This window comes from Rhipicephalus sanguineus, chromosome 11 (assembly GCF_013339695.2).
Source record: "Rhipicephalus sanguineus isolate Rsan-2018 chromosome 11, BIME_Rsan_1.4, whole genome shotgun sequence".
Lineage (NCBI taxonomy): Eukaryota > Metazoa > Arthropoda > Arachnida > Ixodida > Ixodidae > Rhipicephalus > Rhipicephalus sanguineus.
Window position 1 is genome coordinate 88,872,254 of NC_051186.1, and position 21,045 is coordinate 88,893,298.

The following is a 21,045-nucleotide window of genomic DNA, read 5'->3' on the forward strand; positions in this document are numbered from 1 at the left end:
CTCTTTCTGTAGTCGTTCTCTCGCCCACGAGAGTAATGTCATCCTGCGCCGGAGAAATCGGCGCACGTGTTGTGGGAGGGAAGCAGAAGATGAAGACAAAGAAAGCGCGTGCCGGTTCATGATGATCATCATGTCTGTTCAGGAATCACAGACAAACGGCGAGCTTAAACAGCGCCCCTGTTGACAAAGAACGGTCGGTCAGGCACGACCACTTACCCCCTTTTCCCCGATAGGGGAAGGGCTCCTGAATTTTAAGGGCGCCGCTCTTAGGCGCGCGTTCCTGCGTTGAGCGGCGTCGCCGTTGGCGTCGGCGTAACCGATAGAGCGAGCGAGGACGAAAGCAGGGGCGTAGCCAGAAATTTTTTTCGGGGGGGGGGGGGGGGGTCAACCATATTTTATGTATGTTCGTGCGTGCGTTTGTATGTGTGCGTGTATATATACGCAAGCAAAACTGAAAAATTTCGGGGGGGGGTTCAAACCCCCCAACCCCCCCCCCCCCTGGCTACGCCCCTGGACGAAAGAGAGCGAACGCGGAGTCTGTTGATATCACGAGCAACTGGCCTCTAACCTCGCTTACTTCCTCGGTCACGCGCGCTGGCCCGTCGGTCGGATCTAGTGCGCATCCAGGGCTGCACGTGCACTGCGGCTGGCTTCGCTTGTACTTAACAAGGCTGTCGGCGTTTCGCTTGGTTCGCGACATTTGCAATGTACAGTGTGGTGTGCGTAGTACTCGAGCGCTGGCAGTTTCTGTGGCAATAGTTAATGAATGTTAGATTGCTGCAACTGCGGATAGCCGAAGAGTTCCAGCACAGTTGGCTTTGCCCCAACGCCAAGCTGCGCTTAGAATTCGCATTGGGGAGCATCGTAATCGCTGGTGGATTTATTTAGATGCGAAGCAGCTTTTGCTCGGGGCTGTGTCCGTCTTTTCCTCACGCGTCCTCTCCACCACTGCGCATGCGCCAAGTCTCTCCCCCCTCTCTTTGTCTTCTTTCCTACCCCTATTTCCCCACTCCTGTGCCAGGTAGCAAACCGGTTACTCGTACTAGGTCAACCTCTCCAGGTTTCCTTTTCATCTATTTCTCTCTCCCACTCTTGGTAGAATTAGGGGCCATGTTCAGCGCAATGAAAAGCGGAACTCTACATATTTACACCTAATAAAAGCGTTGCAAGTAATTTTTGAGCCCTCGATTAGTTATCTTTATTGACGCGCTATACGTACGAATTTCTGACTAGGTTTCTCCTCTGCTCTGGGTTAGCATAACAGGGGAACTCGTTAATAATGAGGCAAAGATAGTGTACAGGCGAAGTTTAACTTGCGCAGGCGAAATGGTTACCTTAGTCATGTATAGGTATGCAAAGAATGCAGAATGGCACAAGAGTGTTTTACGAGCCCAGAGAATAATAATAATAATATCTGGGGTTTAACGTCCCAAAACCACGATATGACTATGAGAGACGCCGTAGTGGAGGGCTCCGGAAATTTCGACCACTTGGGGTTCTTTAACGTGCAGCTAAATCTAAGTACACGGGCCTCAAACATTTTCGCCTCCATCGAAAATGCAGCCGCGGCGGCCGAGATTCGAACCCGCGACATTTGGGTCAGCAGTCGAGCGCCATAACCACTAGACCACCGTGGCGGGGCGAGCCCAGAGAATACAGTCTGCTTTTCTGTACAAGCAATCAATTAGGTCATGATCATGTTTGGACAATGTCAAAATGCAGCTAATATTATGCAAATACCGAATGTCGCACAAAATGTCGTGGAGCATGGAAAGTTTTTGGTCATCTAGCACATGAAAATATTATACTGCTACGCATTGGTTTGAAATGGCTTGCAGAAGCGTCATCCATCAGAACGTTCTAATAGAAGAGTCAGTGACTTATACTTCTAAATGACCACAAGAAAATAAGCAACAAATGTTTTTGTAGCTCTCGCGCCCTTGCATAAGTAAAAAGGAGTTCTTTTAGATCGATTTACATTGCGAAGAGATGCAGATTGAGGAAGTATCAATAGGTGACACGTTGTCCGCCATCTGCTGCTTCGAAAAATTATTAGGCATTCTTTATTACGCATAACGTGGTAGAACAAAAAATGCATGTAATAAATAGGGCATAAAGCAATCAGAACTTCGCATTCATTTTATATGGCTGGTGCTTCTTAGCTCTTCCAAGCAACATTGTCAAAACTGTGCCGAGCTTTCGTCATTTCGTAATTGAACATATTGCTAGTAGTACTTGTCACCTAGCTGAAACGGTACCTTGGGAACATAATTGCCTGGCATCGAGGCTCATAGGCAAGCTGCCCTTGTGGCCCAATCCCGTCGAATTCGATGGTACAATTGGGGTCAATGCCACTTCTGCCACTTATCATGGACGAATTCTTAACACGCAGCTCGTAATGAGGGTAGGTACCTAAAAAGAAAAAAATTGAAACGAACGTGAGGGCGGCACATGGGTTTCAAATCAACGGATATCGCGGTAAGCGTTAATTACCACAAGCATTGCAGGGTTTCATAACATGAGCAAAGTCGTAGGTTGAACAACGCGGAAGCGTTTTGTAAAATAAAAAAAAAGAGCATACCCTGAGTTAGCGATAGCTCGTTATGTTTGTGAAAAGTTAAGATGTTGCAATATACAATATCCATTGCTTGACGGCCATGTAGTCGTTAGTTCAGTATCTGCGTTCCGTGCTGTCGTAAAGGTACAGTAATATTAAAATTTAGGGCAGGGGCAGAGGAGGCAAGAATACAGAAGCGTCATCCGAGTTGAAAAATACAACAGAGCTTGTCATGAGGACGACAGAAATTCCCGATGTTACAGCGTTCTTTGTGAATACTACACATTCCTGATGAAGCGACAGATATTCTGGTTGTGCAGGGGGCATTCGAGTAGTAAATTCTGTGGCGTGTAAGGTCTAATAAGACAGAGCTGAAGTAATGCACCGATCGTTTCAAGTTCCGCAGAAAAATGTATTGCCACTACAGGTACGGAATTATCACAGATCAAATGTCGCTGAGCAGCGCGAAAAACTTATTATAGTACCACAGAAGCCTGATGAGACAACAAACTCCAACGAGAGCCTCGCATCAGATGACAGGGTAACAGCATGCCATATCCGAAAATACGACATGACATCCGACTTTTCTGTCGTCGTATTCCGTGGTATTTTTCAAATGTTATTGCTGTTGCGATAAGTATCGATCAGCTGCTCTCGTCCATTTTGATGGTCAAAGGCTAAACGTGCGAAAACCACTCCGACAAAGAAGAATAAATAAAGTAAAGACGAAGTGCTGACTTACAACTGAAGTTGGCTGCATTCTTTTTTATTGATGGCCCCTTATGTCATGTTGTCTTTATATTCTCCTACATTTCTGCAATAGATTTCAGTAGCAAATCAGCGCTTCTTTTGCTCGGTTTGTTCCTCTTCTTTGTCTTGGTAGTTTCGTTGCTGTTAGCCTTTGACATGTTTTACCAACTTTCCAAAACAATTTTTCTTTTTCATAGAATTGTTTGTAGCCTTATATAAAAAAGAAAACTAACCAAGGATGAACTGTGGCTGCAGCTTTTGTTGCTTTTGAGGATGGCGACGTATTGATTTGTATTTTTCTTGTGACTTTAGGCAAATCCGACGCTGTAGCAATGTTTACGGAAACTTCATTTTAGGATAAGAAAATAGCTTACACAGATCGAATTTGTTCGTGTGGTCGCGAACATACCAAGACAACAGAAGACGACACCGGCTCCTTGCACAGTAATAGGCATTTGTGGTCATTACTACCCAGGAATTAAGTATTTGATAAATATATGCCTGTTTTCTTAATAAATGACCGACAGCTATATGGTGATTGGCGCTTCATCGGTTCATGTAGAAAAGTGTTATGGCCAAGTAATCAAAGCAATTTATTGAGTGATATTGTGCATGTTGTTCAGAAATATATTTCTTTCTATTTTTACTCATTTATAGAAATACTTAAACTTCGGACGCACCTCATGTCTATTTACCATTTTATAGGCTACCACTTTGAACCGCGGCAATGGCCTAGTAGCTATGGTACTCGGCTGATGGCCCAAAAGACGCTAGTACAATCATTGCCACGGCGGTCGCATTTAGATGGAGGGGAAACGCTAGAGACCCGTGTACTGTGCGACGTAATTTCACGTTAAAGCACTCAGCTGGTCGAAATCACGCGCAGGCCTCCACTATGGCTTGCCTCAAATTGATATAGTAGTTCTGGCGCGTAAAGCTCCAGAAATTATTATATAAATAAGGGCTACCTCTGTTAGTGCTGAAGGTTACTTGCAGGAGATTGTGCAATGTTCTCTACATATAAATAAATGTGTATTTAGGTAATAAGACTTTACAATATTCTCAGTTCATGGTGTCACATCTGCTTAGCTGAAATCGGATAGTAAGCATAATTTTGATAGGCTACCTTATCAAAATTACTAAAGTTTGCATTGTGATCGTTTAAATTTCACAAGCCTCATCCACGATGCACTTATGTGCTGTTGCAGCTGTCCGTCGAAATTCAGCAAGGTATCTAAATATAAGGAAGATGATGACTGCTGGTAGCTTTGATGCTAGTGTCAACATGGAGCGATCTATTAGCGTGTAGTGATAAACCATCGTTAGCCAATGAAGCATCAAAGAAATTTCCTGGACACGTCGATACCTTCGCCTGGAAGCCGCACAACAATTCAAATTACGGAATAGAAGTGCATGTCTATGTGGCGGATGTCGCGCTGCGTTTTACGCGTGTGTCACGCACTTGTTACTTCTTGAGTCAATTCCCATTGTTTTCATTGCTTGTTGCTTCGCGTCAGCGCGTGATTTGCATGTCTTTAGCTTGTGTATCCTTCGGCTTGTGATGCCTTTGCACGTGATCTTATATTGTTAAAGAGAGGGTTTTTTCTGACACCGTCCCCCGTCTCATGTACCTGGCTCCTGGTCAATAAGGTGCCTTAACACCCTTCAGCCAGCCGAACAAGTCGTAAATGCACGCGACAGGATTGTCCGTGCATCCCTTCTGGAACGGAGCGTCCGTACAGTTAAATTCACAAATTTTGACAAGATATAAGAATTATTACTTTAAGCGCAATGCTAGTTGAACAAGGTCGAGATCTGTTCCTACATATGAGTGCATATACAGGGTGTCCCAGCTATCACGCAGCACGATTTAAAAAAAGAGGAACGGCGTTACGCGAAGCAAACCTACTGAATATTGTTCCTAGTACACTGGAGTAGCCACTGCTATTTTTTTTCGTTAATGAGGTTTATTAATTAGTCATAATTATATTTGTAACTCGACAAGTACTCACCTAATTGTCAAAATGCAATGAGGCGTATGTAGGCATGTTGAAATGGCATCTAACTGCGCTACTTTCAATAACGTGCTAATCGCGCGCTCATTTTTTTTCCGCTTGATCAAGAAAGCCCGCGAAATATGGAAAGTGACACGTGACTAGACTGTTGCGCGCGTCGGGAACCAGCGCCCTCAAACAGGCTCCCTATGAGGTAGACAGTATCAAGAAAAAAAACGCAGAAAGAAAAAAAAAACGTATCGCCCTATCTGTCACTCCCCGGCCTAAGAAACGCATCGCTCGGTTTTACAGAGTCAGGCCGTAATCAGAACATCTACCGCGTTATCAATGAGAACAGGCGGCCGTGAGATATGGATTGCGGCGTACTATCGAACGGAATGAATCCCAGCGCAATTGCACGCATATCGTAGGCGCCCGACCTGTACCCTTGCCAAAATGCGGAACGCTGTCTCTCGCAACGGACAACAGGCAAAGCGGTTGTTTGCAGTAAGCTTATTTGAGGGCACTGGTTTCCTTTGCGCGTGGGAGCGTAGTCACGTGTTGTTTTTCATATTTCGCGGGCTTTCTTTATCAGTTGGAAAAAATGAGCACGTAATTAGTACGCTGTTAAATATTGCGCAGTTAGATGTCCTTTGGACATGCCGACATACGCCTCATTGACATTTTGACAATTAGGTGAGTACTTGTCGAGTTACAAATATAGTTACGACTAATTAATTAAACCTCATTAACGAAAAAAATAGCAGTGGCTACTCCACTGTACTAGGAGCAATATGCTGTACGTTTGCTTCGCGTAACGCCGCTCCTCTTTTTTAAAATCGTGCTGCGTGATAGCTGGGACACCCTGTATATGTTTTAAGTTTACCGAGAGAAGCTAGTGACAGCGGTTCGAAGTAGCCATCATGTTTTGCAGTTAGTATACGTGCTTATATCTCTGCCGGGTTATATAACGCAGTGAGAATGAAAACAAAATGAATAAGAAGACGACATATAAAGCACAGTGTGTGTCTTCTCGATATGCTTGCTGTCTTTTATTTCCTTTTGTGATAGCTTACACTGGGTTACATAAACAGAATGAGGTAAATGCACACATACTCAACGAAAAATATGATGGCTACTTTGAACCACTGCCACAAGGTTCCCCGGGAAATTAAAAAAAATTACATATACTTATAGGTAAGAACAAATCTCGAGTCCTTTCGGTTAGCATTGAAATTATTATTCTGTCGTTATATGTCGCCATAGATTGTGAACTGAATTACTGGCACACTCCGTTGCAGAACAAATGCGGTGACAGCAATCCCACCCGCGTGCGTTTTCGGGTTTTTCGATTGGCTGACGGGTGTCAAGGTGCAGGCCTGATTGACCGTGGGCCAAGGACATGAGCCAGGAGACGAAGACAAAGCAAACACGCACTTGGACAAAATACAATACCGCGCCTCGACATCACAAACACAGCAACACACACACTAAAATAACACCCTGACTCGATATGACAAGCAAAGAATGCCACTTGGTTTTCACTATAAAAAATATCAATTACAGTTAGGATTACAATTACGATTAAGACACACGTGCAACATTCTCGCGGCAACACCACCCGGTAATACTATATGAACAGAACTTTCGAAAATAAAGCCCGCGATGGTTAACATAAGTGGGACGTGATTAAAACAAGAGCCCAGGCGTAAGATCTGATAACTTCTGAACACGAATGCAAGCTCCTTTGTGAGCCTTTCCCGAAAGCTCCCCGCCCTGCCCTCTGTACTGTCTAAGACATGTGTGGGCCCTCTAAAAAGCACTGCTTGACAGATAAGATGGAAGAACGCGGAAGCGGCAGGCAAGGAACTCGAAAGTGTTCACGCTGTAAATTTTGTCTGCACTAGAATTGTACGAATTTGCTTGAGCAATAAAAGTGTTACGTTCATCTACTTGTGATGTAGTGAAATGCACTGGCGTTCCTGCAATGAATCTGGGTTCCCTCTGGGTGTCCGCCCTCTGTTTATGTGTAATAATTGTCAATAAATGGTCAAAAGCATTAGGTGAATTGTGTACGAGCGTGTGCCCACTTTGCCTTCGTGTGGAGAATGGGGGCTTCACTCCTCTTACAAAACAGGATATAAATAAGGACAGAACATAATAGACTGTAGCATTGCCTCTGTTAGGGTCTGTTTGTAGTTAGGCCGTCCGTTGCAGTAAATATGCACTAACTTGCAAGCTTAACCTAAACTGTTCTTGACAACGTGGCTGTCGAATTCCACATTTGAACAATACGTATTCCCTAATATTCATATCTGCATAAGCAGCAAGGAAACTTGCCTTACAATAATATTGTTGGCGCAATAAGCAAATTATAACAATAAGGGCATGCGAACATTTTCTATTCATATCCCCGTAGACGTGTCTATAGGGATTGTGGTGAAGAGGGGCAATACTTTCAGAAGTGACCGCTGCTGCAATAAAGGAAAACAAACACGACCATACCCACCGTATTGTTCTGGGATCACCATAAAAATTCCACACGTGTAAGCTTCGTTGACATAAAAGAGTTGTTCTTGTGCGACGGCTAAACCACCTGAAAATGGAGACAATAATTGTTGAAAGCCGCTTACTGAGTCTAGCATGTACAGCAAATCTTTAATTGATCTTTAGTCACGCGACATGGTTTATGCTAGGAGCTTCACTCCATAAGGTGAATTATTAAAAAAGACAGCCGGCGTTCTCCGTACCTAAGCGATATAACAAGGAAACACTTATTAGGTCATGCATCTTGGCAACGACTAAGGCAGAGAGCTGGGACTAGTTGGCCTTTCATCATATATACTAAAGCAATACGAAAGGTTACAAGACATGAATACACAGGAAGAGGACGAAGAGTGCAGACTAGCACGCGATCTATTATAACTTGATGACTGCTTTTACATAGCCTGTTGTTAAGAGAGAATACGCTGGCGCCAGGTTAGAGATGCCCAAGACATTTCAGATGAACGAATGAATGAACTTTATTTAAGATTAGTCCGGCAGTTTCCTTCGGGCGAGGCGGGGGGAACAGGGGATTAACCCCTGTCCCGTCCCACTCTCCGTCGATGGTGATGGCTACATAATTTTCAGAGATAATGCCGAAACTAATATTAAAACACTCGAAATGTACATTTGCAGATGAATTAAATTTAGCGATGAAATGCCTGCTATGCTTCAATAGAGAGGAGCTCTTTTGGATTCACTGTCCACCATGTGATTTGTGGTTTGATCTCTGGTCGAGAATGTGCGGTAATTATGGCTACAGTAACATTATCACGCTCAGCTATCTGCTTTTAACTAGCGAGTGAATTGGTGAAAAGTAGCGTTCTAAGTTTAAGTGATGGCGAAACGAGGAAGCATGCACGTGAGTCGTAGCGGTACCTTTTGGGCCGATGGAAAGCTCATCTTCGAATTCATCACTAAACTTCCCCGTGACAACCTTCGTAGACGTAATGCTAGAAGTTGAAGAAATGAAAATAGGTGAGATGTTGGGCAAAACTTCTTGCTATGAAGAAAAATATCTCACTTGCGTTTCATTCTAAAGTAGGACCTATTGAAAATGATTAGTTCTTCAGTCATGTTGTGCATTACGTCCACTTTGCAGAAACGCCTTCTGTGCGCAGTTGTGTTGAATGTCCATATAGGTTCTGTCGTATTCAAAAACTGTAAGAACAGGAACATAAAATTTACTCTTCTATACATCTTCGAACAAAAATGTCACATCTCAAACAGCACCATAATCAATGCATTGCAGTAGCATATTTTTGTCTTTGCCCTTCACTAGGGCGTGAGTCATCTCACAGGGCTGAAATATGCAGTGTTGTTCGTGTCATCATAATCACCACCATAATAATCATCAGCCTGACTGCACCCACTGCTGCAGCCACCTTATACCTTGCTGCCTGCTTATGCCTTGCCGCATGCTTGCTGCGACCACGTTACATCCGCAAGCTTCTGAATCTCATCTCCCACCTAACTTTCCATCTCCCCCTCGCGCGTTTGCCTTCTCTTGGAATCCGGTCTGTTACTCCTAATGACAGCGGTTGTTCGTGTATTGGCGGGAAAATGTTTTCGCCGACCAGAACGTTGAGGGCGGGCCATCAATTGCCTTGTCGTGGTTTCTGCGCAACACTGAAGCGGACGATAGCGAAGTGTCCTGCTATCCCTGCTATCCCTGAAGTGCCCTGCTATCCACACGTCGCCACTGGGAGAACACCGAAGAATGCATGTGTCCTGCTGGTAGCGTATACATTGGCGCGATCAGGGTCGCCCTGCGTGCGTTGCCTTTAATTACAATAAACCCAACTTTTCTTCCCAATTTACTTCCGCCTTTTGTTGTTGGTGGGGTTGCTGGCGGCGGGTTGTATGTCACATTATTACGCTGACATGTAGGAATTGCGCGCTCCGCATTGCATGAAGAACTGTGATGGCGGGCCGCGGCCTCTGGCGCAGCGCCTGTTACGCGTGCGTGTTCATGTTACCCCGGCATTCTTCTCTCAAACTGCGCCTCCCAGAGAGCGACCGTACTTGCTCTTCCCTTCTAATTTCAACCACTTTCGCACTATGCGAAAATGTTGCAAGCACGATCACCATAGAATGATCTACACGCCATTTTGTTCGTTTGTAATGCCCGAACCCTGTGAGGGGATCTTTTACGAGCTGGGTGATCGGCAAAATAAGCGCGTTATCATGCGTATTCGTAAATATGCCATGAAAAGTGGGGCCACGGGTAGGATTGCGTACAAAGTGCGGTTCTTTTACTGTGCAGAAGTGAACCTGTGTTCTTGGGAGAGCTAGGCCCATATTCACAAAAATCACAGTTCCGCCGCAAGGGCAAAGCAATGAACGCGATATCAATTAACAAATTGGAATGTTATACAAAGTAAAGCTAGCAGCTAACTCTTTTGGATCTTGTGTCGCGTAACTCAACGAAACGCTGGCTCAAGGGAGCACGGACGTTCCAGGGACCGTAGCAGTTTTCATGCTGTCAGTCCTCTAAGCGCGATATGTTGAGAGCATAGCAAGTTTACGAGCTTTCTGCTGATGTCTGTCGAGACAGCGCTTGCGACTGCGCCCTTATGAGCAAAGTTATCAGTTGCTTCTCGAGCGACACGCCTTCGACTGCAGGTATCGCACACGGGGCGATGTTATCGCACGCACCCTACGTGCGACGGAGATGACCGGCTCGTTTTATCTCTGCTTCAGCCGTGTTCGTCCCCAGCGTTTGCATGCTTTTACGGGCGCGTATAACATACAATGTGCGGGGCGACGTTATCGATTTGGGCTTTATGCGGAGCATGACGGCGACGGCGATGCTGACGACAAAAACCCGCAGAGAGTATCGGTATAATCGCTATCGCAAGAAAAAACGTCTTTCGCCAAAAATTTCGTAATAGAATATTTCAGCCTATCACTATGCGAGAAATACCAATAGCGAAGTCGGCTATTAATAAGAAAAACCACTTACGAAAGCAAGGTTTTCTGAATTCGGCCTCTGCAACTGATATTAAGGCTAAATCTTACGAGAATGAGAGTGACGACGGCCGCCTGACTGGTTACGCGCAGGGATAAAATTTACGGTCGTAAAGTACGCCCTCCAATAGGATACCTGACGCGCATCTTACGACGATCACTTAAAGAAAGTTTATCCTGGTAACGTGGCTAAAGGCTGTCGTATGCAAGTAACGCATTAAAAATGTGATTTCTGGAGAGGAAACGAAACTTGTGTAATAGACCTAGTAGAAGCAAATGGCTTCGATAAAACTGGGCCGTGATTCTAGATGCTGTTCTTTTGTGTGACGCGAGGAGCCGTTCGTTTTGTTTTGCTGCTGGAATTTTTTTGTCATTCTTTCACGCGCTTTTTTTGTAATGTATTGTCATCGGGTACATTTTGCATCCTTTACCTTGCCTAAAGCAGCAAAGCTGGCTTTTGGGCCGACGAGCAATGGGAACGGCGATCGAATAGCACCTGCACAAAGAACGGCCGATTGTGCAGTCGTCCGGTGCATTGGAGAGCATTTGCCTTTGTAATGCAAAACGACGACCGCGGCAGAATAAGTGTTCCGCGTCTTCTGCGGCTACCACAGGCATCGCAAGCAGAACAGTTAAGTTAGTGCAGGGTAACCAGTGAAGATAGTACACATAGATCATAGGAAGCTATTCTTCTTTGCACGGGGGGGGGGGGGGGGAGGGTGTACAAATACTGCCAGAAATTCTATTTCGTAGAACAATTTCTGCAAAATAGAAAACTTTCTACTTCGTAGAATAATTTCTACGAAATAGAAAATTTTCTCTTTCGTAGAATAATACTAGCAACTTAGAAAATTTGAGGTCCGTAGCCTAAGCATTACAATTGTAAATGTCTTCGAAGTTCTATCTCCAAGTTTGTTTTCGCAAGTTGAGCAAGGCGTTTAGCTCGATCTTATAGTCACCTTGATCGACTATGCAAGACACTATAATATGTGTAGTCACAAAGCATGCTATGAGTGAATAATGATGAATATTTAATTGGCGTAGTTTACGTAGAGTCTCCGTAGATAATACACCATTAGTAATTGAATAAACAATGCCTCAATTAAACCCATTCTTCCCTAGAGTCCTAAGAGCTCTGCAAGGCACCACGTTCGAATTTGTTAGAACTGCGGGAAACGTTATTGTACAGTGGCAAAATTTCCGCCTTATCCCGGAAGCCGAGCACGTTAGGCAGGTATGGTAATAATGATGGTATACGATGTGCCGTTTCTGCCAACACAACTGCAACTTTTGGGGGTGAGGTCTATCGGTGATACCTAATATAGCTCATTGATACCACAAAGAACGTATCGCTGGTCGCGCAATGGGAAAGAGCTATCAATAATAGGATGGCCTATCAGTCACCCTGCTGCAGGTGCTCCTAAAGCCCGCGAGTAATACTATGTGCTCTCTAATAATGCACGGCCAACAGAAGTACTTTGACCATGCCTTCTTTGCAGGAAGAGCTTTAGAGTCACTGTGTTAGTTTCACTTAGTAGGTAAGATACATTTGAAATATGGCTCAATCACATTCGCAAACATTTTAAAAGCTTTTATGCGTACAATGTATGAAACGCTTGCGTGGCCTCCGCCGCCAGTACATCGCTGGTAGCTTATATATTTCTTGTTCAATTGGCAGTCTCACATGTTATATATAGGTGACACATCTTATGTTTGTTATGCAGCTTCATATTGCGATGATAAGGACAAAACCATCAAACGGAAGCCATTATTATTCATTTAGGATGCAATTATAGTGTCATTCAGTCAGAACCGATGTTTATCTTGATTCGCAAAAACCACAAAATTCGTTATGCAAACGAAGAGTGAATCCAGATATTATAAAGTGAAAGATATCAATTTGTCACCTCTGTAAACAAGATCACGGAATCAAAGGGAGACAGCTCTGTTCGGTTTTTCAGGATAATTTTATTAATCGTTTTTTTTTGTCCTCAGGCTGCGTAGGGTAACTGGAAAAGGTGACAACGTTGCGCCACTGATCCCGCACGAGAGAGAGCACTCTCACTCTTACATACTCTGCATACAACAGACTGTCTGCGGCGGTGCGACTTTGACAAACTGGGAAGACTTGCTCGAACCGATCCGTTCACTTGCTGTCGAGACTACAATTGTATGACACAAAATACTCATGATTAGTTATTTATGCCATTCCATCGCGTTAACTTAGTGGCCCTACTTAAGCAAGCCATCAGGACTACTGTGGGTCGCTTTATTTGGAACAACTGTTCCCACTACCGGGCAACTTGCTTGCTAGCAATAACCGTTCCTCGCAGGAAACATCCTTCAATATGTTTGGAGGAGGCGGTGGCATTTTGGTGCGTTTAGCTTGGACAAAGGCAGTATGTGAGGGTTGTATTGAAGGAAGTTCACACTTCAACCGCAAAGCTGGCCGCGTTCAAAAGAGAGCGTCGTACTTTTTAATGGCGTTTTTATTTCTAGAACTGCTTTGTTTACAATTCTCTCGAAGAGCCGCCGGCGTCGTAATACTGCCTGCGCATTCGAAGCATCCCGAGATGTCGCAAGTGTATCCGGAAAAACGAAGCGGGGTATTGCTGTGGTGTCGCAACGAAAGCGAAAACTAGACTAAAAATATCTCAAGAACTGTCGCGGTCAGGGAGCGGATTGTTTGGACACAGAGCGACGAAAGAAACGCACGAATGCGTGAATCACAACTACCATCTGTTGAGCCAAAACACTTGAAGAATATCAAACCGTTCGGAGAGCAACATGGGGATTGGACGATGATACTGCTCTCTTGGGATAGACAATAGAGCTTGAACTACCGTGATGAATACTTTCGTAGTAATCATGCTTGTGATGCGCTGTCGGTGGACACGCACCAGAAAGAAAACGAGGGCAACACAGGGTGATGCGCAAACTCACAACTACTTTAATGCGGTCGTGTACCAACTAGCCGCTATTGCCGCCTTATTACTTTCATGGTAAGCTGGAGGACGGCAGAAAACAGTTTAAGAAGCCTATATTCAGATCCTTTCAGACTCCTCTACTGGAGCCCTCAATGAAATAAATCGTGGAACGAAAAAAAAAATTCACAGCATATCCACGTGGTGAATGATAATGAGTGAGGCGAAGCTCCTGACGGAATCATCTGTAAACCGTGAATCTCCCGTGTAACGCCCCATCGATCATCATATAAAGAGTGAGAAACACTGTGTGTATATTACGAACATCCAACTTTTATTTTTCCTAATTAGATGATGCTTGGCTTGCGTTGTCTCTTCATTATCATGGCTTTATGGTCCGTGAAATGAAGGGATAGCGGTTCCTGTACGGGTTGCAACTGAATTTGAAAATACCAGGTCTATACACGTCCCTCGGATGGTCGGTGGTTTCATATGATCAAAGGACGTGCACGTGGAAGCATATTTGGCTGCCATATGTTGTATTAACCACTCATTGTTCTTTTCGGTAATATCGACATCCAGGTCACCAACTAACACAAGTGGTCTATTCTTGTACTTGTCATAATTACACAATGCCATGTCAATGAATGTCTTGATACTCCCACTCGACAAATTGGGTGCAAGGTGCATGGTCATGATGATGCATCCGTCAAAATCGATGGCAGCATATTCACCGTTGTGGCTCTGTGTCATTGGTAGTAGTTTCAGATCTTGTGCCTTTTCTGTTTGTTTGACGTATACGGCCACACCACCTGCAGGACGCTCTGCATCATCGATGCACACGACTGGAACGTATCCTTTGATATACGGTCTTTTGACGTTCCACATCTCGGTAGGACAGAAAACGTCCACCGCAGTAAGTATGGGGTCCCGTTCCACATCGTATACGTGGGCATGCAAAGATCGAACGTTGAGGAGGGCAATGGTAAACTCGTTGGTAGAGTCAACGTCTTCTTGCAGGGCTCGGAGGTACCGCTGCGTCAACGTGGGTAGACGATGTTAGTCTAGACGTTGAAATTCGTTCAGCATTGCGCGTTACTTCCCAAATGTTGTCTTCGGGCGTCGTTGAAAACACGAGACGTAGTAAAGAAGAAAGAACGCCACACAGGCGAACACTCACGAGAGTCTCACTCGTCAACGTCACCTTCTTCTTCTACTGCATACCAGAACGCGCACTGAAGAAGAAAGAACGACACACAGGCGAACACGCAACGAAAGTCTCACTCGTCAACGTCGTCTTCTTTTTCTACTGCATACCAGAACACGCACTTGTCACGAACTAGAGGTGGCTACTACAAACAAACGAACCTACAAACGGAGGATGGACAGACCCACGACATAAGGAGCTTCGCCCCTAAAACATAACACATAATCGACATCAAACCCCAATTCCCAGTACTTATGTGTATGCTTCAGTTATTCGTGACCTTTGTCTCTATAACACTTGTCGATCCGCTTACGTGCAATGTGAGCATGTTAACACAATCAACAGCTCATCAACACTCAGCAGGTGCATCAGCGTCGTAACAACGCTGCAACGGTACTATAACCGGCTATTTTAGGTTCGTGCTTCAGTTGTCGTATATGTCGTATTTACGGAATTGTAAGTCGACTAGAATGTAAGTGGACCACCCTGAAGTCGCGCCCCAAAAAAAGAAAAAGAAATTGGCGAAGCTTGCACTAAGTCGAGCAAGGCTTGAAACGGCTAAACTGGACGATTCTGATGTCTAATGTGGTTGTTTCTAGGTTGTTGCTAGGCTTTAGCTAGGTTAGTCACGACGCGGATGTCCAAACTCCAGAAGCAAGCGTTCGCACCTCTCACAGATCTACGGGCACGTCGTCGTTGGCGTAGGGCTTCCATCGCTTCGAGCTCTTCTCGCAGCCGCCGTTGCCTTTCCCGTTCCCTAGTATGGCATCTTCGCACTAGTCGTACCAAGTCTCTCTATCTTTTAAAGTCTTTATTCCCATTATTTTTCTCTATTTTAACACGAAAGTGTTTTATGCCGGGGTCCACCACGGCTCCACTGACGCATGTCTGTCACGGATATGACGTTCTAAAATATAAAGACTAACATATGTCAAAGAAAAAAGAAGAAGTTCCGTCACCGGGAGTCGAACTTACGACCCCTCGATCCCCAGCGCGCGGCGTGAAACGACTCTGTCACAGGCGGCACGTTCTTCGACATATTAACGGCGTGCTATTTATATACAATATTTGGCGGTGGCTGTACTCAGAGATCGCGGTACATCAGCGTGTTTTCGTTATCACTAGCGAGATGGCATGAAGGGCTCGAACGGCGTGCGTCGCCTCACGCGTTGAGATGAGCGTGTGCCTCTACAGGAGTTGGTCGATCCTGCTCGCGCACTTATCTCGTACGTCTTGCGCTGAAGTTACAGAGAGCACGAACGTCACTTCGCTCACTGCAGCGGCCGCTTTTGCGAAAGTAGCGCGTCGCTCACAAACAAATAAGGTACAACTGTGACAGTTCGCGCTCATCCTGTGTATACTTGTGCGTTCGTTTCGTGCGTCCTCCTTTGTATTTCACCAGCGGGCTTTAACTGTCGAGCTGGGACAGTTGTTAGTTCGCGCTCATCCTGTGTCTGTTCGTTCCGTGCGTCCTTCCTACTTGAGCAGCGCCTTGAAACTTTCGAGCTGCTTGCCGTTCTTCACGTGACATTACAACTTGTTGCTATAGCATTCATTCCTTCGCCCTCGGGGCGAAACAATCCACAACAGACGCTCAACTACGTCTGTGAAGACACGTTTTACTTTCGTGTTATACCGATTCCTATGACAGAGAGATCAACCATGTTTTTTTCTCTCTCTTTCTATATCTTTCTCTCTCTCTTAGTGAACAAGTGGTGTGTAGTGGGATTTTCTTCTCCTCACCCTCCTCCTCGCCATCACATCTCTCCTTCTCGTGTTCACTTCCCTTTCCCACCCCCTTGCTACACTATATTATACAAGGATGTGCAATTCTCTGGTTAGCTGAGTGGTTAGGACGCTCGCCTTTGGATCGAGGGTACGCGGGTTCGAGTCCCGCCTCGTGAAGAATTCTTTTCGGCAAGAATTTTCCCCTTTCTTTATATCTTTGTTTCAATCTGTCTGTTTGTTTCTCTCTTTTTTATCTCTCTCTGTACTCGTTCTCAGGGTTATTTAAAGGCCAGGCCGTAGCGATGTGGCCTGTAAATAACCCGTTCATGAAGATGATAGTTAGTTTTCTGATAGGCCGCACATTACGGCTAACTTAAACAGCTTGGCTGTTAAAAACTCGTCAAAAACAACGTTTTAATCAGTTACCAGTGCTCCCCGAACAAATCGCCGTTGAACCGCTGTTCGTCGTCAGGAGTGCCGCTGCTGATTGGAATAGTGGCTCTCCCATCAACGGTAAACACCTCAAAGATAGTGCGCTCGGCTCTTATGGAAGTGTCGATCGTCGAGGCAATAGCCGCTCTTCCAATCAGCAGTGGCACTCCTGACGGGGAACAGCGGCTCTGCAGAAGTTGCAAAAGAAATATTTTTCAAAACAAGCGTGCGAAATGATTACCATATTTTCTTACGTGTAACCAACAGTGAAAAAAGAAGATACAGAAAATACGTAGCTAAAGCCAAAACGACAACGCGAATTCCGGTGCACAAAGGTGGCGTCACGGCGTTGCTTCACAGCTATGCAGGAAAGCTAATTTTGTGGCAATACGTGGGGATCATTTTCAGAAAAATTTCCCCGAATCATTGCCGAGGGGGCGGGTTATAGGCGAGAAGATACGGTATATGTTACAGGTAGAGCAGGAACGTGAACATATTGTCGTAACTATGCCACAGCATCCCTGATTTCAAGTTTGTCCCGCCGTAACTGGTGGTACTAGTTTCGGCTTCGATTGTAAGTCGACCCCCCACTTCAAATTTCAAATTTAAATAAAATGGGTAAATACGGCACGTGTCAATACGGTACGTTGCATGTCCCAGGAGCACACGAACTTAAGTATCAATTTTGTGCTACGTGGAAATAAGATACCGGATTCAAAGAGAAGGCAAGCACACCAGTGGGAGGTGGAAATTTAGGTGTGCAGATGAGAATAAGAAGTTTGCTGAGAAAACGTGGTTGCAACAAGCACAGGGCCGGGTTCATTGGACAAACATGGGAGAGGCCTTTGTCCTGTAGTGGGCGAAGTCAGGCTGATGATGACATCAGAACGAATGCTTCCCACAGAAACCGATCACACGGTTATAAACGTAACAAGATCAGCGAAAATACGTATAGGCCGAATGCAGTGCTACTACTACCGAAATAAATTGCGTCTCTCATGGCAGACATATTTGTGGAGACAGCAATAGAAAGGAAGAGGCGCTCATGACACCAAAGAAAGTACGCATGAAGAAAAAGAATGCTAGCGGCGGTTAGTGAAATTTCTCACTTGACGATCACTAAAAGTGCAGCATATTGAAAGGAATTAGTGTTTACAGAACCCGGTTTTTTGTGTTGGATGAGTAAGAATAGCGAAAGGAAAGAGTGTAGTGTATTTTGAAGCATTGGAAGCGCCATGCGTCCGGTGCGTTTCATACTTGAAAGCCCAATGAGCTATACTTACATAGATGAAAAATGCGCACTTCAGCGTACAGAATTGCACTTTTCGTAACCGAGAATTTGAGCAACCTTTGGTGAATAGCACCCGACGAGGAATTTGAGGACGACACGCTGGTCAGGAGCCAAGGAGATCGCTTGCAACGAGACCGCCAGGACATTTATTGCAAAGGCAAAGGCTTTCGGCGCAAGAGAGTAGAAGTTTTGCATGGTAAACATGAAATCTTTTGGGAATTTTCCTCATAGTCTTATCGCTCCGTATTTACAAAACTCACATGCTAATAGCATTTCTAGAAAAACGTTCAACCAGTCTTGATGTTTGACTTAAGATCAGCGACGACTGTTGAGCTGTCAGCTCTTGCCTACGCAAAAAAACAAAAAACAAGGAGAATAATGAATTCGCTTACTGAACTTCACGTAACGACATTGGGTTTTCTTCAAACTGGGAAAACCTGCCGTAGCTGTGCTCGGAGCATTGTACTTTTACTACAATGAGCACACATCTTACAATAAGACGTTCACCAACTCGCCCAACAAGAAGTTCTTGAAAAAATCCAGTATACTAGTGCCATCTCTGATCCTCATCAAGCTAATCCAAAAGACCAGCCGAAACCGGTCCTTCAGATTATTTCGAATTGCTAGACATGTTCCTTGAATAATTGCCGATATCATTTCCGTGAATCACTCGGCTAGCATACCTACTCTGAGATGAAAAATTCTTGAACGCGGTGCGTCGCTGGAGGTAAAGTTTCGGCAACTAGTCTTGCTTCCTTCAGGGCTGCATCAAGTCGGCTTGTCGATACGTTGGCTCCAGCGGGCACCATTTTTGCGCTCGTTTTAAGAGAGACGACTGCCGTAGTTTACAAGCGTATGGTTGCGTTCACGCTGCAGGTCGAAGATGCGGAAGCGGCAAAACTGCAAATATCGCCTGAAAGCGTAGAAACTAAAGAGAGGCGGTGTACAGCGATGAGAAGAAACTGGCATTCATCGCGACGTCAAGTACGTTATATCATAGTTGGTGGATATCGACACTGCTGTAATGCATAGAAGAGACGTCAATTTGGATGCACTAAGGAATGATAACTTTAGGAACACCCGATGTTATCATCATCATCATCATCATTTAATAGCCCTTAAATGTCCCTGTTGGGGTATTACATAAGGGGGGGGGGGCATACGTAAGAAAAAGGAACGTTGAAGCAGTAATGAAATAACTAAATACAATGAAAGAGTTATTTAAAGGGGAACAAGCTGTGAATGCCAGATGCTGCTGGAAATATGGAGTAGGATCGTAGCTGAGACTGGTCATGGAATCGAGATTTTTTTTTTCATTATTTGTACAAAGGGAACAAGTTGCACTTCTTATAACTCCACGTAGGTAACATTCGCTGGCAAACATTGGGAAGAAATACAATGATTTACCTTTTTGATGTCGTAGTCTTCAAATTCTTGGTATGAGAAGCTTATGAGTAAAGACTGTCGAACAGTCATAAATAGGGTAAATATTATGGACGTGATAAACCTCATGTCGCGATACTGTGTTAATAAGCCCTGCTTGGGAAAGAGAGCACTGAGTGAATATCTCTAGCGCTAGTCCAGCGATACATGTAGTGCCTGCGCATCTGGAGCCAGTGCTTTTGATATGCCTTATTGTACAGCATATGCGGCAGCTGGCCACGCAGTATTTAGCTGTCAGACGACGCTGCGCATCCGCTGAGCACGGCGCTATTAAAGGTTTTGCCAATGCAGCCTTTTCTGGAAACAGTGCGAGAACATAAAGCGTGACGCAGTTGGAAGCACTCGATAAAGAACCAGTTATGTGTCCCATGACGTTACCGTTGCCTTTATATATTTGAAAGGTCTTTCAGGCCACAGCGTTACGCAAGTGATCTCAATAGGTGGGTGTATAATAAGAAGAAACAATAACCTCTTGTATAACCTCCTTCGATGATGTTGTTTTTGATTCTGCCCTGACTTCTAGTATAGCCTTTATTTTATGTGCGGAGCATTTAGGGGCTCGGGCTGCCGTCTCACGTCTCTTGTCAGCTCCTGTCGGCTCATGTCGTTTAGCATCACGCTGCAAAAACCGTGCATGGCGTATCTATGTATAGTATAGTATAACAACGGGGCGGGAAAGGCAAGTGAGGGTGATGGGGAAGGAGGAGAGAGAGGGTGAAGCATAGTATAGCCATGTATGGCGTCACGCAGGCAAAACCTCGGTGATACGAATGTCGCGGGGTTGACAAAAATATTCGTATCATCCGAAATTCGTATCACCAGCAAACATGGAAAATTAGTATGCGACAAAAGAAAGTTGGCATACGTTCTGATTCAGTGTTTCTCAGGGCCGCAGCGACGTCATGAACCGCTCTGAATGATTGCCAGTAAAGTTTTTAAACGACAGCTATCATACTTGTACTCGTATATAAGGTGCATGCGCGCGTGTGTAATTAATGAACCAAATGTGTTGTGCCCCGTGAAGGCTAATAGCCGCTTCCTAGTTCCTTTTCTGCATGACACCAAAGTAGTGAGGCGAAAGTAACTTAAGAAGCGCTTTGCACACGATAGATGGAGGCCAAGCTCCTTCGCCAAGACCGTCCGCTTCGTGTCTTGGGGTCTTCGTCCACCTTTAATTTCATGGCAGACCCTCAGCCCAAGTTTCA

General features: G+C 44.9%; 1 protein-coding gene across 3 annotated transcripts in view; it reads right to left on the minus strand.

Moving 5' to 3' along the window:
• Nucleotides 1-2,013: 2,013 nt before the first annotated feature.
• The window catches only part of LOC119373801 (uncharacterized), a 153,635-nt gene continuing 134,603 nt past the window's right edge, over nt 2,014-21,045 (minus strand). The window contains exons 1-6 of one of the 3 annotated variants that reach the window (XR_005179982.2): nt 19,805-20,128; nt 8,870-9,006; nt 8,725-8,798; nt 7,811-7,897; nt 3,300-3,371; nt 2,014-2,412 (exon numbers count right to left, since the gene is read on the minus strand). Coding sequence is in view for 2 of the 3 variants with exons in the window: in XM_037643857.2 (XP_037499785.1) it covers nt 2,243-2,412; nt 7,811-7,897; nt 8,725-8,798; nt 8,870-9,006; nt 19,805-19,909 (573 nt within the window). In the remaining variant the exon portion in view is untranslated. Of the gene's footprint in view, nt 2,413-3,299; nt 3,372-7,810; nt 7,898-8,724; nt 8,799-8,869; nt 9,007-19,804; nt 20,129-21,045 lie in introns of those variants that run through there. The other 2 variants (XM_037643857.2, XM_049410735.1) reach the window with 2 other exon arrangements.